The following is a 19,534-nucleotide window of genomic DNA, read 5'->3' on the forward strand; positions in this document are numbered from 1 at the left end:
TGTATGGACAGTGATCCCCTATCCCGGCTCGTGTATGGACAGTGATCCCCTATCCCAGCTCGTGTATGGACAGTGATCCCATATACTGGCTACTGTATGGACAGTGATCCCATATACTGGTTCATGTATGGACAGTGATCCCATATCCCGGCTCCTGTATGGACAGTGATCCCATATCCGGGCTCGTGTATGGATAGTGATCCCATATACTGACTCCTGTATGGACAGTGATCCCATATACTGACTCCTGTACGGACAATGATCCCATATACTGGCTCGTGTATGGACAGTGATCACATATACCGGCTCCTGTATGGACAGTGATCCCATATACTGGCTCCTGTATGGACAGTGATCCCATATACTGGCTCCTGTATGCACAGTGATCCCATATACTGGCTCCCGTATGGACAGTGATCACGTATACTGGCTCCTGTATGCACAGTGATCCCATATACTGGCTTCCATATGGACAATGATCCCATATACTAGCTCCTGTATGGACAATGATCTCATATACTGGCTCCCGTATGGAGAGTGATCCCATATACTGGCTCGTGTATGGACAGTGATCCCATATACTGGCTCCCGTATGGACAGTGATCCCATATCCCGGCTCGTGTATGGACAATGATCCCATATCCCGGCTCGTGTATTGACAATGATCCCATATACTGGCTCCTGTATAGACACTGATCCCATATACTGGCTCCTGTATAGACACTAATCCCATATACTGGCTCCTGTATGGACAGTGATCCCATATCCCGGCTCCTGTATAGACACTGATCCCATACACTGGCTCCTGTATAGACACTGATCCCATACACTGGCTCCCGTATGGACAGTGATCCCATATACTGGCTCCTGTATGGACAGTGATCCCATATACTGGCTCCTGTATGGACAGTGATCCCATATACTGGCTCCCCTAGACAATGATCCCATATACTGGCTCCTGTATGGACAGTGATCCCATATACTGGCTCCTGTATGGACAGTGATCCCATATACTGGCTCCTGTATGGACAGTGATCCCATATACTGGCTCCTGTATGGACAGTGATCCCATATACTGGCTCCTGTATGGACAGTGATCCCATATACTGGCTCCTGTATGGACAGTGATCCCATATACTGGCTCCTGTATGGACAGTGATCCCATATACTGGCTCCCGTATGGACAGTGATCCCATATACTGGCTCCCGTATGGACAGTGATCCCATATACTGGCTCCTGTATGGACAGTGATCCCATATACTGGCTCCCGTATGGACAGTGATCCCATATACTGGCTCCTGTATAGACACTGATCCCATATACTGGCTCCCGTATGGACAGTGATCCCATATACTGGCTCCTGTATGGACAGTGATCCCATATACTGGCTCCTGTATGGACAGTGATCCCATATACTGGCTCCTGTATGGACAGTGATCCCATATACTGGCTCCCGTATGGACAGTGATCCCATATACTGGCTCCTGTATGGACAGTGATCCCATATACTGGCTCCTGTATGGACAGTGATCCCATATACTGGCTCCCGTATGGACACTGATCCCATATACTGGCTCCCGTATGGACAGTGATCCCATATACTGGCTCCTGTATGGACAGTGATCCCATATACTGGCTCCTGTATGGACAGTGATCCCATATACTGGCTCCTGTATAGACACTGATCCCATATACTGGCTCCTGTATAGACACTAATCCCATATACTGGCTCCTGTATGGACAGTGATCCCATATCCCGGCTCCTGTATAGACACTGATCCCATACACTGGCTCCTGTATAGACACTGATCCCATACACTGGCTCCCGTATGGACAGTGATCCCATATACTGGCTCCTGTATGGACAGTGATCCCATATACTGGCTCCTGTATGGACAGTGATCCCATATACTGGCTCCCCTAGACAATGATCCCATATACTGGCTCCTGTATGGACAGTGATCCCATATACTGGCTCCTGTATGGACAGTGATCCCATATACTGGCTCCTGTATGGACAGTGATCCCATATACTGGCTCCTGTATGGACAGTGATCCCATATACTGGCTCCTGTATGGACAGTAGTGATGGCCGAACGGTTCGCCCGGCGGTCGTTTCGCGGCGAATTTCCGACTTTCGCCGTCCGCGGGTTCGAACGCCTTTTTCCGTCGTTCGCCCCGGCGGACTTACGTGTTTAATGTATACAAGAACTTTAACCTTTCGTGACACGTTTATCATGTGTTACAGGACAACCAATTGAGACATGACAGCTCATGGACACTTGGACATTCCCCCTAACCTATAAATACACCCGATCCGGTGGCCATTTTACATTCTTTCTTCTGTCACTGTAGGGAAAGGATCCTGTGTGGAGTAGGGACAGAGAAAACGCTAGCTATTTGGTACACAAAAGTTCTTTTCAGGACTGGTATAGGTGTTAGGTCAGCAGCCTGAGTTTCTTTTGTCAGTTTAGATAAAGGGACAGAGCGCTGTATGCTGCTATTTTAGGGACAGCTCAGCCAGATTAGTCTTTCTTCATCATCATCATCATCATCATCATCATTAGCTGTTACTATCAGGTCCACAAAAGAGCTGTTCCAGCTAATCGTTCCAGCCTACTCTTTTTTGCCAATTTGTATAGGGACAGGCAGGAAGCAGTGTGTCAGGCAGTGAGGATAATTTTAAAGACTTGCTGTTACTATTAGTTCCACAAAGGTTCTTTTCAGGACTGGTATCAGTGGTACGGTAATAGGCTTGTACACGTATAATATTCTTTCTTCCAAATATAGAAAGAATATTATACTTGACTGCTGCCCTTCTGCTGCAGTCTGCTAATCATTCACAACTCACTTGTTCCACAAAGCTCTTTATCAGGACTGGTAACTTGGTCTGTCTAGGGTGCTACGGTACATAGGCTTGGGTGCGGTACAGTCTGCTGTTCTGTAAGGACCGCTATCGGTCCACAATAGATAGGGTTGACGTGCACCACTGCTGACCGCTGCCCTATACTGCAGCAGTCCTTCAGCGGTATAGGGACTGACGCACAGTCTGCTAAACACTAATACACAACCTGCTTGGTCCACAAAAGTTCTTATAAGGACTGGTAACTTGGTATAGGGTGCTACGGTACATAGGCCTGAGTGCGTTACAGTCTGCTGTTCTGTAAGGACCGCTATCGGTCCACAATACATAGGGTTGACGTGCACTACTGCTGACCGCTGCCCTATACTGCAGCAGTCCTTCAGCGGTATAGGGACTGACGCACAGTCTGCTAAACACTAACACACAACCTGCTTGGTCCACAAAAGTTCTTATAAGGACTGGTAACTTGGTATAGGGTGCTACGGTACATAGGCCTGAGTGCAGTACAGTCTGCTGTTCTGTAAGGACTGCTATCGGTCCACAATACATAGGGTTGCCGTGCACTACTGCTGACCGCTGCCCTATACTGCAGCAGTCCTTCAGCGGTATAGGGACTGACGCACAGTCTGCTAAACACTAATACACAACCTGCTTGGTCCACAAAAGTTCTTATAAGGACTGGTAACTTGGTATAGGGTGCTACGGTACATAGGCCTGAGTGCGTTACAGTCTGCTGTTCTGTAAGGACCGCTATCGGTCCACAATACATAGGGTTGCCGTGCACTACTGCTGACCGCTGCCCTATACTGCAGCAGTCCTTCATTGGTATAGGGACTGACGTACAGTCTGCTAATCACTAACACACAACCTGCTTGGTCCACAAAAGTTCTTATAAGGACTGGTAACTTGGTATAGGGTGCTACGGTACATAGGCCTGAGTGCGTTACAGTCTGCTGTTCTGTAAGGACCGCTATCGGTCCACAATACATAGGGTTGCCGTGCACTACTGCTGACCGCTGCCCTATACTGCAGCAGTCCTTCATTGGTATAGGGACTGACGTACAGTCTGCTAATCACTAACACACAACCTGCTTGGTCCACAAAAGTTCTTATAAGGACTGGTAACTTGGTATAGGGTGCTACGGTACATAGGCCTGAGTGCGTTACAGTCTGCTGTTCTGTAAGGACCGCTATCGGTCCACAATACATAGGGTTGCCGTGCACTACTGCTGACCGCTGCCCTATACTGCAGCAGTCCTTCAGCGGTATAGGGACTGACGCACAGTCTGCTAAACACTAACACACAACCTGCTTGGTCCACAAAAGTTCTTATAAGGACTGGTAACTTGGTATAGGGTGCTACGGTACATAGGCCTGAGTGCGTTACAGTCTGCTGTTCTGTAAGGACCGCTATCGGTCCACAATACATAGGGTTGCCGTGCACTACTGCTGACCGCTGCCCTATACTGCAGCAGTCCTTCATTGGTATAGGGACTGACGTACAGTCTGCTAATCACTAACACACAACCTGCTTGGTCCACAAAAGTTCTTATAAGGACTGGTAACTTGGTATAGGGTGCTACGGTACATAGGCCTGAGTGCGTTACAGTCTGCTGTTCTGTAAGGACCGCTATCGGTCCACAATACATAGGGTTGCCGTGCACTACTGCTGACCGCTGCCCTATACTGCAGCAGTCCTTCATTGGTATAGGGACTGACGTACAGTCTGCTAATCACTAACACACAACCTGCTTGGTCCACAAAAGTTCTTATAAGGACTGGTAACTTGGTATAGGGTGCTACGGTACATAGGCCTGAGTGCGTTACAGTCTGCTGTTCTGTAAGGACCGCTATCGGTCCACAATACATAGGGTTGCCGTGCACTACTGCTGACCGCTGCCCTATACTGCAGCAGTCCTTCAGCGGTATAGGGACTGACGCACAGTCTGCTAAACACTAACACACAACCTGCTTGGTCCACAAAAGTTCTTATAAGGACTGGTAACTTGGTATAGGGTGCTACGGTACATAGGCCTGAGTGCGTTACAGTCTGCTGTTCTGTAAGGACCGCTATCGGTCCACAATACATAGGGTTGCCGTGCACTACTGCTGACCGCTGCCCTATACTGCAGCAGTCCTTCATTGGTATAGGGACTGACGTACAGTCTGCTAATCACTAACACACAACCTGCTTGGTCCACAAAAGTTCTTATAAGGACGGGTAACTTGGTATAGGGTGCTACGGTACATAGGCCTGAGTGCGTTACAGTCTGCTGTTCTGTAAGGACCGCTATCGGTCCACAATACATAGGGTTGCCGTGCACTACTGCTGACCGCTGCCCTATACTGCAGCAGTCCTTCAGCGGTATAGGGACTGACGCACAGTCTGCTAAACACTAACACACAACCTGCTTGGTCCACAAAAGTTCTTATAAGGACTGGTAACTTGGTATAGGGTGCTACGGTACATAGGCCTGAGTGCGTTACAGTCTGCTGTTCTGTAAGGACCGCTATCGGTCCACAATACATAGGGTTGCCGTGCACTACTGCTGACCGCTGCCCTATACTGCAGCAGTCCTTCATTGGTATAGGGACTGACGTACAGTCTGCTAATCACTAACACACAACCTGCTTGGTCCACAAAAGTTCTTATAAGGACTGGTAACTTGGTATAGGGTGCTACGGTACATAGGCCTGAGTGCGTTACAGTCTGCTGTTCTGTAAGGACCGCTATCGGTCCACAATACATAGGGTTGCCGTGCACTACTGCTGACCGCTGCCCTATACTGCAGCAGTCCTTCATTGGTATAGGGACTGACGTACAGTCTGCTAATCACTAACACACAACCTGCTTGGTCCACAAAAGTTTTTATAAGGACTGGTAACTTGGTATAGGGTGCTACGGTACATAGGCCTGAGTGCAGTACAGTCTGCTGTTCTGTAAGGACCGCTATCGGTCCACAATACATAGGGTTGACGTGCACTACTGCTGACCGCTGCCCTATACTGCAGCAGTCCTTCATTGGTATAGGGACTGACGTACAGTCTGCTAATCACTAACACACAACCTGCTTGGTCCACAAAAGTTTTTATAAGGACTGGTAACTTGGTATAGGGTGCTACGGTACATAGGCCTGAGTGCGTTACAGTCTGCTGTTCTGTAAGGACCGCTATCGGTCCACAATACATAGGGTTGCCGTGCACTACTGCTGACCGCTGCCCTATACTGCAGCAGTCCTTCAGCGGTATAGGGACTGACGCACAGTCTGCTAAACACTAACACACAACCTGCTTGGTCCACAAAAGTTCTTATAAGGACTGGTAACTTGGTATAGGGTGCTACGGTACATAGGCCTGAGTGCGTTACAGTCTGCTGTTCTGTAAGGACCGCTATCGGTCCACAATACATAGGGTTGCCGTGCACTACTGCTGACCGCTGCCCTATACTGCAGCAGTCCTTCATTGGTATAGGGACTGACGTACAGTCTGCTAATCACTAACACACAACCTGCTTGGTCCACAAAAGTTTTTATAAGGACTGGTAACTTGGTATAGGGTGCTACGGTACATAGGCCTGAGTGCAGTACAGTCTGCTGTTCTGTAAGGACCGCTATCGGTCCACAATACATAGGGTTGACGTGCACTACTGCTGACCGCTGCCCTATACTGCAGCAGTCCTTCATTGGTATAGGGACTGACGTACAGTCTGCTAATCACTAACACACAACCTGCTTGGTCCACAAAAGTTTTTATAAGGACTGGTAACTTGGTATAGGGTGCTACGGTACATAGGCCTGAGTGCGTTACAGTCTGCTGTTCTGTAAGGACCGCTATCGGTCCACAATACATAGGGTTGCCGTGCACTACTGCTGACCGCTGCCCTATACTGCAGCAGTCCTTCAGCGGTATAGGGACTGACGCACAGTCTGCTAAACACTAACACACAACCTGCTTGGTCCACAAAAGTTCTTATAAGGACTGGTAACTTGGTATAGGGTGCTACGGTACATAGGCCTGAGTGCGTTACAGTCTGCTGTTCTGTAAGGACCGCTATCGGTCCACAATACATAGGGTTGCCGTGCACTACTGCTGACCGCTGCCCTATACTGCAGCAGTCCTTCATTGGTATAGGGACTGACGTACAGTCTGCTAATCACTAACACACAACCTGCTTGGTCCACAAAAGTTCTTATAAGGACTGGTAACTTGGTATAGGGTGCTACGGTACATAGGCCTGAGTGCGTTACAGTCTGCTGTTCTGTAAGGACCGCTATCGGTCCACAATACATAGGGTTGCCGTGCACTACTGCTGACCGCTGCCCTATACTGCAGCAGTCCTTCATTGGTATAGGGACTGACGTACAGTCTGCTAATCACTAACACACAACCTGCTTGGTCCACAAAAGTTTTTATAAGGACTGGTAACTTGGTATAGGGTGCTACGGTACATAGGCCTGAGTGCGTTACAGTCTGCTGTTCTGTAAGGACCGCTATCGGTCCACAATACATAGGGTTGACGTGCACTACTGCTGACCGCTGCCCTATACTGCAGCAGTCCTTCAGCGGTATAGGGACTGACGCACAGTCTGCTAAACACTAACACACAACCTGCTTGGTCCACAAAAGTTCTTATAAGGACTGGTAACTTGGTATAGGGTGCTACGGTACATAGGCCTGAGTGCAGTACAGTCTGCTGTTCTGTAAGGACTGCTATCGGTCCACAATACATAGGGTTGCCGTGCACTACTGCTGACCGCTGCCCTATACTGCAGCAGTCCTTCAGCGGTATAGGGACTGACGCACAGTCTGCTAATCACTAACACACAACCTGCTTGTTCCACAAAAGTTCTTATAAGGACTGGTAACTTGGTATAGGGTGCTACGGTACATAGGCCTGAGTGCGTTACAGTCTGCTGTTCTGTAAGGACCGCTATCGGTCCACAATACATAGGGTTGCCGTGCACTACTGCTGACCGCTGCCCTATACTGCAGCAGTCCTTCATTGGTATAGGGACTGACGCACAGTCTGCTAAACACTAATACACAACCTGCTTGGTCCACAAAAGTTCTTATAAGGACTGGTAACTTGGTATAGGGTGCTACGGTACATAGGCCTGAGTGCGTTACAGTCTGCTGTTCTGTAAGGACCGCTATCGGTCCACAATACATAGGGTTGCCGTGCACTACTGCTGACCGCTGCCCTATACTGCAGCAGTCCTTCATTGGTATAGGGACTGACGTACAGTCTGCTAATCACTAACACACAACCTGCTTGGTCCACAAAAGTTCTTATAAGGACTGGTAACTTGGTATAGGGTGCTACGGTACATAGGCCTGAGTGCGTTACAGTCTGCTGTTCTGTAAGGACCGCTATCGGTCCACAATACATAGGGTTGCCGTGCACTACTGCTGACCGCTGCCCTATACTGCAGCAGTCCTTCATTGGTATAGGGACTGACGTACAGTCTGCTAATCACTAACACACAACCTGCTTGGTCCACAAAAGTTTTTATAAGGACTGGTAACTTGGTATAGGGTGCTACGGTACATAGGCCTGAGTGCAGTACAGTCTGCTGTTCTGTAAGGACCGCTATCGGTCCACAATACATAGGGTTGACGTGCACTACTGCTGACCGCTGCCCTATACTGCAGCAGTCCTTCATTGGTATAGGGACTGACGTACAGTCTGCTAATCACTAACACACAACCTGCTTGGTCCACAAAAGTTTTTATAAGGACTGGTAACTTGGTATAGGGTGCTACGGTACATAGGCCTGAGTGCAGTACAGTCTGCTGTTCTGTAAGGACCGCTATCGGTCCACAATACATAGGGTTGACGTGCACTACTGCTGACCGCTGCCCTATACTGCAGCAGTCCTTCAGCGGTATAGGGACTAAGAGTTTTGTCACAGGGTGATTTAAAAAATGACAGGCAGAGGAAGAGGCAGGCCCTTCCGCAGGGGTGGTAGGGGTAGGGCAGGAGCAACAGCCTTGAGCCAAAGTGGGAAGTTGCAGAAGGTGCGTTCAATTACTTTAAAGGACGCACCAGACTTGGTTGAGTGGCTCACTCAGCCTTATTCTTCTGCACCCTCCTCATCCTCTCGATCTGCACCCTCTTCTTCACTCTCTGCTATGTGCACCCCCAAAGACACTACCACCAACAACACCACCACCACCACATACCTTCCGCTTGAGTGCAAATGGGGGCCTTCATGCTCCAGTGTTTTAATAGGGACCCCCGTATAAAAAGCATGAGGGTCAAGGACCAGTACTGGGTGGCAACGTACTTAGACCCCCGGTACAAACACAAAATGGCGGAAATGTTACCCCCGTCGCAGAGGGCTGTCAGAATGCAGCACTTCCAGGCCTTGCTTCGAGAAATGCTGCATTCTGCTTTTGCGTGCGCTGGCAGAGGAGCAATTCCCACTCCCAGAGAAGGATTTGCGGGTACCAATCCAACAGCGCCTGCAAGAAGAGGCCGGTTTGAAGATGTGTTGGTGACTTCGGATATGAGGTCATTCTTTCAGCCGACCCATCGACAGGTGTCATCCGGATCCAGCATCAGGGAACGCCTAGACCGTCAGGTGTCCGACTACATTGGGTTAACGGCCGATGTGGACGCTCTGAGGAGTGATGAACCCCTAGACTACTGGGTGGGCAGGCTTGACCTCTGGCCAGAGCTTGCCCAATTTGCAATCGAACTGTTGGCTTGCCCCTCATCCAGTGTCCTGTCCGAAAGGACGTTCAGCGCAGCAGGGGGGATTGTGACCGATAAGCGTACTCGCCTAGCTCACGACAGTGTTAACTACCTCACATTTCTAAAAATGAATGAGGCATGGATCTCGGAGGAATTCAACACATGTGATCAGTAGACCATGTATATGTCTATAAACAATTTTTGGAATCAAGCACACAGACCTTCTTAATTCATTTGGCTCACTTCCCTGACCCAAAAAAGCACACCGTACTATATGCCCCTACCCTCCTCTTTGAAGAGGTTGAGCGGTGTCATATTTCTACTGGGGCTGCTTATTATGAGGGGTTCCCACCATCCCTGTGCTGTGCTGACTTCCTCCTGGGTGTTCTTATTATGAGGGGCTCCCACCATCCCTGTGCTGTGCTGACTTCCTCCTGGGGGTTCTTATTATGAGGGGCTCCCACCATCCCTGTGCTGTGCTGACTTCCTCCTGGGGGTTCTTATTATGAGGGGATCACACCATCCCTGTGCTGTGCTGACTTCCTCCTGGGGCTGCTTACGGTGCTGCTGTCAGCGCTGTATGTCACGGAGCTGCTGTCAGCGCTGTATGTCACGGAGCTGCTGTCAGCGCTGTATGTCACGGAGCTGCTGTCAGCGCTGTATGTCACGGAGCTGCTGTCAGCGCTGTATGTCACGGAGCTGCTGTCAGCGCTGTATGTCACGGAGCTGCTGTCAGCGCTGTATGTCACGGAGCTGCTGTCAGCGCTGTATGTCACGGTGCTGCTGTCAGCGCTGTATGTCACGGAGCTGCTGTCAGCGCTGTATGTCACGGAGCTGCTGTCAGTGCTGTATGTCACGGAGCTGCTGTCAGCGCTGTATGTCACGGAGCTGCTGTCAGCGCTGTATGTCACGGAGCTGCTGTCAGCGCTGTATGTCACGGTGCTGCTGTCAGCGCTGTATGTCACGGAGCTGCTGTCAGCGCTGTATGTCACGGAGCTGCTGTCAGTGCTGTATGTCACGGAGCTGCTGTCAGCGCTGTATGTCACGGAGCTGCTGTCAGCGCTGTATGTCACGGAGCTGCTGTCAGCGCTGTATGTCACGGTGCTGCTGTCAGCGCTGTATGTCACGGAGCTGCTGTCAGCGCTGTATGTCACGGAGCTGCTGTCAGCGCTGTATGTCACGGAGCTGCTGTCAGCGCTGTATGTCACGGAGCTGCTGTCAGCGCTGTATGTCACGGAGCTGCTGTCAGCGCTGTATGTCACGGTGCTGATGTCAGTGCTCTGTATTACGGTGCTGCTGTCAGTGCTCTGTATCTCCTGCACCCTCTTGTTTGCCTACCCTGGTCCCTGACCTTCCCTCTCCTCCATTGCCTTCATTAGCTCCATAGTCCTGAATTGTCAGAACAATTTCCCAAATAAAAAAAAAATGCTTGTAGTTATCGATCCCAAATTCACCTCATACATGTATTATGCTATTGTCCAGGTGGTGGGACTACGTGCTACCCCCTAATAATTACCCCGTGGCCGCAAATTCGACCTAAAGGTTTGCGAAATTCGCCTCCCATTGAAGTCAATGGAGCCCGCGGCGAACGGTCGTTTTCGCGAACGTTTGTGCCCGTTCGCGTTTCGCGTTCGCGAAACGTCCCGTCGGAAGTTCGTCCATCACTAATGGACAGTGATCCCATATACTGGCTCCTGTATGGACAGTGATCCCATATACTGGCTCCTGTATGGACAGTGATCCCATATACTGGCTCCCGTATGGACAGTGATCCCATATACTGGCTCCCGTATGGACAGTGATCCCATATACTGGCTCCTGTATGGACAGTGATCCCATATACTGGCTCCCGTATGGACAGTGATCCCATATACTGGCTCCTGTATAGACACTGATCCCATATACTGGCTCCCGTATGGACAGTGATCCCATATACTGGCTCCTGTATGGACAGTGATCCCATATACTGGCTCCTGTATGGACAGTGATCCCATATACTGGCTCCTGTATGGACAGTGATCCCATATACTGGCTCCCGTATGGACAGTGATCCCATATACTGGCTCCTGTATGGACAGTGATCCCATATACTGGCTCCTGTATGGACAGTGATCCCATATACTGGCTCCCGTATGGACAGTGATCCCATATACTGGCTCCTGTATGGACAGTGATCCCATATACTGGCTCCTGTATGGACAGTGATCCCATATACTGGCTCCCGTATGGACACTGATCCCATATTTTGGCTCCCGTATGGACAGTGATCCCATATACTGGCTCCTGTATGGACAGTGATCCCATATACTGGCTATTGTAAAAACAATGACCCCATCTCGTCCTGTCCCAAATAAAGATGGCTAGCTCTTCTGCCAAGCAGAGTCTTTACCATCGTTCACTAACCACCCAGATTGGCTTAGGTCACCTGTAATCCAGACCAACATGGGACAGACCTGCCGGGGGTCGAAAGGTCCCGGAGATGGGATAACGACAGCGAAAAAATGTGGGGTCAGGAAAAAGTTCTGAGTCAACAAATAGTGTGTAGAGCCCACTTCCAGTCCGGGATGTGTGCGCTGGACATATATTGGAATTTTTTGGCCAGTTCCCGTTGGACGCTCAGTCTCCTCAGTTCCTGGGCCAGTTCTAGAATAGCATCCTTCTCCTGCTGGTGGGAAATGAAGGGGTCCCTGATGGGGGAGGGTGTCCTGCGTCTGTCTGTCCTCTCTTCCTCCGTGTCCTCCTCTTCCTCTAGGATGGAGCTGAGCCTGGGCACGCTCTTACTTCTCTCCGATGGAGGGTTATAGGAGCAGGTGCCATTGAGGACCTTCCTCAGGGGCATCATGGGCACCACCAAGTCCCCCAAAAGTTCTTGCTGCTCCCTCCTGAAGTCGCTCTGCCTCTTTAAGCTCTTAAACTCCTTGAAGGCCGCCAGGGAGGTCTGGCAAAGGGTCTGCGCCATGGCTTTGGCTTTCTCAGCCTTGGACACCAGCACGGCGTGGCACCTCAACACCACCGCCTTGTTCTTGATCTGGTGCCTGTAGACCCAGGAGAAAACTTTGGGGTGGCGGGTCTCCTGCAGGCAGCAGGTGATGCGGTGCAGGAGGTAGGTGTGGAGCGTCTTCCTGGCGCCTTTCCTGCAGGGGGTCATCCTGATGCCGTAGGAGCCCAGAGAGAGCTTCATCTTGGTGCTGTACCCCCCGAATTCGCTCTTCTCCCAGATCTTCTCCACCACGTCCGCCGTGCAGCCCTCTCCCTTGGCGCGGAGGGTGACGGCGTTGCCCAGGTACCAGACGGTGTACGAGGGGTCGCCTTTGTTCAGCTCCACCTTCTGCCTCCTGGTGCTGAAGACCTTGCCCAGGCGTGCCAAGGGGGTTTGGGGCAGGAGGTCAGGGCAGGAGCGCACGAAGGAGGAGAGCAGCGAGGAGTAGCTGACCCCCTTGGTCTTCTTCTTGTCCTTCTTCATCAGCACAAACTTGCTCCTTCTCCAGGGAAGCATGCCGGCGGCTCAGAGCGGGAGAGGCTCACCCAGGCGCGGGGAGGCTGGAGAATGGAGTCCCTGAGCCTGATGATAGGGAAACGAGGAGGGGAGGTAGGCAGCTGCCAGCCCCTTTCCTCTGCCACACCTCTGCCTCTTCAACTTCATCGCCGGCGCTGTGCAGACACACGCCACATGTTCTGTACATAGCAAGGAGGAAGCCACAAGTGTGCTCCCCTCCCCCCCCCCCTGTATTCTCCAGGTTGATGCACTACAAGCCCCAGCATGCACCAAAACTGCCAGGGCGGAGCGGTTAGCACCTCCGTAATCAAATTTAAGAATACGACTTCTTCCCAGCAGTCGCTTACAATTATGCGCCGCTACGGGTGGCGGTGGTGGGGGGAGATCTACTGGTTCACACCTACGCGTTTTTTTTATTTTTTTTATGCGTTTTGCTGAAACGCCCTACGGTCCAATTAACATGCTTCCCTAGGGGACACGTTCACGTCTGTGCGTTTTTTCAGCCGCTGCGTTTTTAAGAAAGGATCGGGGACTAAAACCCCCCGCCCCCCCAGGGCTGGACTGGGACAGAAATTTGGCCCTGGACTTCATCCAGACCGGCCCACTTACATCAGAGTGTCCCATCACCAACCCCTTACATCAGAGTGTCCCATCACCAGCCCCCTTACATCAGAGTGTCCCATCACCACCCCCTTACATCAGAGTGTCCCATCACCAGCCCCCTTACATCAGAGTGTCCCATCAGCACCCCCCTTACATCAGAGTGTCCCATCACCAGCCCCCTTACATCAGAGTGTCCCATCAGCACCCCCTTACATCAGAGTGTCCCATCACCAACCCCTTACATCAGAGTGTCCCATCACCACCCCCTTACATCAGAGTGTCCCATCACCACCCCCTTACATCAGAGTGTCCCATCACCACCCCCTTACATCAGAGTGTCCCATCACCACCCCCTTACATCAGAGTGTCCCATCACCAGCTCCCTTACATATCAGAGTGTCCCATCACCAGCCCCCTTACATCAGAGTGTCCCATCACCAGCCCCCTTACATCAGAGTGTCCCATCACCACCCCCTTACATCAGAGTGTCCCATCACCAGCTCCCTTACATATCAGAGTGTCCCATCACCAGCCCCCTTACATCAGAGTGTCCCATCACCAGCCCCCTTACATCAGAGTGTCCCATCACCAGCCCCCTTACATCAGAATGTCCCATCAGCACCCCCTTACATCAAAGTGTCCCATCACCAACCCCTTACATCAGAGTGTCCCATCACCAACCCCTTACATCAGAGTGTCCCATCACCAACCCCTTACATCAGAGTGTCCCATCACCAACCCCTTACATCAGAGTGTCCCATCACCAACCCCTTACATCAGAGTGTCCCATCACCAGCCCCCTTACATCAGAGTGTCCCATCACCACCCCCTTACATCAGAGTGTCCCATCACCAGCCCCCTTACATCAGAGTGTCCCATCAGCACCCCCCTTACATCAGAGTGTCCCATCACCAGCCCCCTTACATCAGAGTGTCCCATCAGCACCCCCTTACATCAGAGTGTCCCATCACCAACCCCTTACATCAGAGTGTCCCATCACCAGCCCCCTTACATCAGAGTGTCCCATCACCAACCCCTTACATCAGAGTGTCCCATCACCAGCCCCCTTACATCAGAGTGTCCCATCACCACCCCCTTACATCAGAGTGTCCCATCACCACCCCCTTACATCAGAGTGTCCCATCACCACCCCCTTACATCAGAGTGTCCCATCACCACCCCCTTACATCAGAGTGTCCCATCACCACCCCCTTACATCAGAGTGTCCCATCACCACCCCCTTACATCAGAGTGTCCCATCACCAGCTCCCTTACATATCAGAGTGTCCCATCACCAGCCCCCTTACATCAGAGTGTCCCATCACCAGCCCCCTTACATCAGAGTGTCCCATCACCAGCCCCCTTACATCAGAATGTCCCATCAGCACCCCCTTACATCAAAGTGTCCCATCACCAACCCCTTACATCAGAGTGTCCCATCACCAACCCCTTACATCAGAGTGTCCCATCACCAACCCCTTACATCAGAGTGTCCCATCACCAACCCCTTACATCAGAGTGTCCCATCACCAGACCCCTTACATCAGAGTGTCCCATCAACAGCCCCCTTACATCAGAGTGTCCCATCACCAGCCCCCTTACATCAGAGTGTCCCATCAGCACCCCCCTTACATCAGAGTGTCCCATCACCAGCCCCCTTACATCAGAGTGTCCCATCACCAACCCCTTACATCAGAGTGTCCCATCACCAACCCCTTACATCAGAGTGTCCCATCACCAACCCCTTACATCAGAGTGTCCCATCACCAGACCCCTTACATCAGAGTGTCCCATCACCAGCCCCCTTACATCAGAGTGTCCCATCACCAGCCCCCTTACATCAGAGTGTCCCATCAGCACCCCCTTACATCAGAGTGTCCCATCAGCACCCCTTACATCAGAATGTCCCATCACCAACCCCTTACATCAGAGTGTCCCATCAGCACCCCTTACATCAGAGTGTCCCATCAGCACCCCCTTACATCAAAGTGTCCCATCACCAGCCCCCTTACATCAGAGTTTCCCATCACCAACCCCTTACATCAGAGTGTCCCATCAGCCCCCCCTTACATCAAAGTGTCCCATCACCAACCCCTTACATCAGAGTGTCCCATCAGCACCCCTTACATCAGAGTGTCCCATCACCAGCCCCCTTACATCAGAGTGTCCCATCACCAGCCCCCTTACATCAGAGTGTCCCATCAGCACCCCCTTACATCAGAGTGTCCCATCAGCACCCCCTTACATCAAAGTGTCCCATCACCAGCCCCCTTACATCAGAGTGTCCCATCAGCACCCCTTACATCAGAGTGTCCCATCAGCACCCCCTTACATCAGAGTGTCCCATCAGCACCCCCTTACATCAAAGTGTCCCATCACCAGCCCCCTTACATCAGAGTGTCCCATCAGCACCCCTTACATCAGAGTGTCCCATCAGCACCCCCTTACATCAGAGTGTCCCATCAGTACCCCTTACATCAGAGTGTCCCATCACCAACCCCTTACATCAGAGTGTCTCATCAGCACCCCTTACATCAGAGTGTCCCATCAGTACCCCTTACATCAGAGTGTCCCATCACCAACCTCTTACATCAGAGTGTCCCATCAGCACCCCTTACATCAGAGTGTCCCATCACCACCCCCCTTACATCAGAATGTCCCATCAGCACCCCCTTACATCAGAGTGTCCCATCACCAGCCCCCTTACATCAGAGTGTCCCATCACCAGCCACCTTACATCAGAGTGTCCCATTACCAGCCCCCTTACATCAGAGTGTCCCATCACCAGCCCCCTTACATCAGAGTGTCCCATCACCAGCCCCCTTACATCAGAGTGTCCCATCACCAGCCCCCTTACATCAGAGTGTCCCATCAGCACCCCTTACATCAGAGTGTCCCATCAGCACCCCCTTACATCAGAGTGTCCCATCAGCACCCCCTTACATCAGAGTGTCCCATCAGCACCCCCTTACATCAGAGTGTCCCATCAGCACCCCCTTACATCAGAGTGTCCCATCAGTACCCCTTACATCAGAGTGTCCCATCACCAACCCCTTACATCAGAGTGTCCCATCAGCACCCCTTACATCAGAGTGTCCCATCAGTACCCCTTACATCAGAGTGTCCCATCACAAACCCCTTACATCAGAGTGTCCCATCACCACCCCCCTTACATCAGAATGTCCCATCAGCACCCCCTTACATCAAAGTGTCCCATCACCAGCCCCCTTACATCAGAGTGTCCCATCACCAGACCTCTTACATCAGAGTGTCCCATCAGCACCCCCTTACATCAGAGTTTCCCATCACCAGCCCCCTTACATCAGAGTTTCCCATCACCAGACCCCTTACATCAGAGTGTCCCATCAGCAGCCCCCTTACATCAGAGTGTCCTATCACCAGCCCCCTTACATCAGAGTGTCCCATCACCAGACCCCTTACATCAGAGTGTCCCATCACCAACCCCCTTACATCAGAGTGTCCCATCACCAGACCCCTTACATCAGAGTGTCCCATCAGCAGCCCCCTTACATCAGAGTGTCCCATCACCAGACCCCTTACATCAGAGTTTCCCATCACCAGCCCCCTTACATCAGAGTGTCCCATCACCAGCCCCCTTACATCAGAGTGTCCCATCACCACCCCCTTACATCAGAGTGTCCCATCACCAGCCCCCTTACATCAGAGTGTCCCATCACCAGCCCCCTTACATCAGAGTGTCCCATCACCAGCCCCCTTACATCAGAGTGTCCCATCAGCACCCCTTACATCAGAGTGTCCCATCAGCACCCCCTTACATCAGAGTGTCCCATCAGCACCCCCTTACATCAGAGTGTCCCATCAGCACCCCCTTACATCAGAGTGTCCCATCAGCACCCCCTTACATCAGAGTGTCCCATCAGTACCCCTTACATCAGAGTGTCCCATCACCAACCCCTTACATCAGAGTGTCCCATCAGCACCCCTTACATCAGAGTGTCCCATCAGTACCCCTTACATCAGAGTGTCCCATCACAAACCCCTTACATCAGAGTGTCCCATCAGCACCCCTTACATCAGAGTGTCCCATCACCACCCCCCTTACATCAGAATGTCCCATCAGCACCCCCTTACATCAAAGTGTCCCATCACCAGCCCCCTTACATCAGAGTGTCCCATCACCAGACCTCTTACATCAGAGTGTCCCATCAGCACCCCCTTACATCAGAGTTTCCCATCACCAGCCCCCTTACATCAGAGTTTCCCATCACCAGACCCCTTACATCAGAGTGTCCCATCAGCAGCCCCCTTACATCAGAGTGTCCTATCACCAGCCCCCTTACATCAGAGTGTCCCATCACCAGACCCCTTACATCAGAGTGTCCCATCACCAACCCCCTTACATCAGAGTGTCCCATCACCAGACCCCTTACATCAGAGTGTCCCATCAGCAGCCCCCTTACATCAGAGTGTCCCATCACCAGACCCCTTACATCAGAGTTTCCCATCACCAGCCCCCTTACATCAGAGTGTCCCATCACCAGCCCCCTTACATCAGAGTGTCCCATCACCACCCCCTTACATCAGAGTGTCCCATCACCAGCCCCCTTACATCAGAGTGTCCCATCACCAGCCCCCTTACATCAGAGTGTCCCATCACCAACCCCCTTACATCAGAGTGTCCCATCACCAACCCCCTTACATCAGAGTGTCCCATCACCAGCCCCCTTACATCAGAGTGTCCCATCACCAGCCCCCTTACATCAGAGTGTCCCATCACCAGCCCCCTTACATCAGAGTGTCCCATCACCAACCCCCTTACATCAGAGTGTCCCATCACCAACCCCCTTACATCAGAGTGTCCCATCACCAGACCCCTTACATCAGAGTTTCCCATCACCAGCCCCCTTACATCAGAGTGTCCCATCACCAGCCCCCTTACATCAGAGTGTCCCATCACCAACCCCCTTACATCAGAGTGTCCCATCACCACCCCCTTACATCAGAGTATCCCATCACCACCCCCCTTACATCAGAGTGTCCCATCAGCAGCCCCCTTACATCAGAGTGTCCCATCAGCAGCCCCCTTACATCAGAGTGTCCTATCACCACCCCCTTACATCAGAGTGTCCCATCACCAGCCCCCTTACATCAGAGTGTCCCATCACCAGCCCCCTTACATCAGAGTGTCCCATCACCAGCCCCCTTATAACAGAGTGTCCCATCACCAGCCCCCTTACATCAGAGTGTCCCATCAGCACCTCCTTACATCAGAGTGTCCCATCACCAGCCCCCTTACATCAGAGTGTCCCATCACCAGCCCCCTTATAACAGAGTGTCCCATCACCAGCCCCCTTACATCAGAGTGTCCTATCACCACCCCCTTACATCAGAGTGTCCCATCACCAACCCCCTTACATCAGAGTGTCCCATCACCAGCCCCCTTACATCAGAGTGTCCCATCACCAGCCCCCTTACATCAGAGTGTCCCATCACCAACCCCCTTACATCAGAGTGTCCCATCACCAGCCCCCTTACATCAGAGTGTCCCATCACCACCCCCTTACATCAGAGTATCCCATCAACACCTCCTTACATCAGAGTGTCCCATCACCACCCCCCTTACATCAGAGTGTCCCATCAGCAGCCCCCTTACATCAGAGTGTCCCATCAGCAGCCCCCTTACATCAGAGTGTCCTATCACCACCCCCTTACATCAGAGTGTCCCATCACCAGCCCCCTTACATCAGAGTGTCCCATCACCAGCCCCCTTATAACAGAGTGTCCCATCACCAGCCCCCTTACATCAGAGTGTCCCATCAGCACCTCCTTACATCAGAGTGTCCCATCACCAGCCCCCTTACATCACAGTGTCCTATCACCACCCCCTTACAT

General features: G+C 51.7%; 1 protein-coding gene across 1 annotated transcript; it reads right to left on the bottom strand.

Annotated features, from left to right (window-relative positions):
- Positions 1 to 11,234: 11,234 nt before the first annotated feature.
- Positions 11,235 to 13,283, bottom strand: FAM43B (family with sequence similarity 43 member B). Its single transcript, XM_077456309.1, has one exon. The coding sequence runs from the start codon at positions 13,055 to 13,057 to the stop codon at positions 12,089 to 12,091; it is 969 nt and encodes a 322-aa protein (XP_077312435.1). The 5' UTR covers positions 13,058 to 13,283; the 3' UTR covers positions 11,235 to 12,088.
- Between the last annotated feature and the right edge of the window lie 6,251 nt (positions 13,284 to 19,534).

Source organism: Lithobates pipiens, unplaced genomic scaffold (assembly GCF_037356315.1).
Source record: "Lithobates pipiens isolate NorthernLeopardFrog02 unplaced genomic scaffold, aLitPip1_a1.2 Scaffold_27, whole genome shotgun sequence".
Taxonomy (NCBI): Eukaryota; Metazoa; Chordata; class Amphibia; order Anura; family Ranidae; genus Lithobates; species Lithobates pipiens.

Bases quoted from the DNA above. Each gene is read 5' to 3' on its own strand.
- FAM43B (XM_077456309.1), bottom strand. From the start codon at position 13,057: ATGCTTCCCTGGAGAAGGAGCAAGTTTGTGCTGATGAAGAAGGACAAG.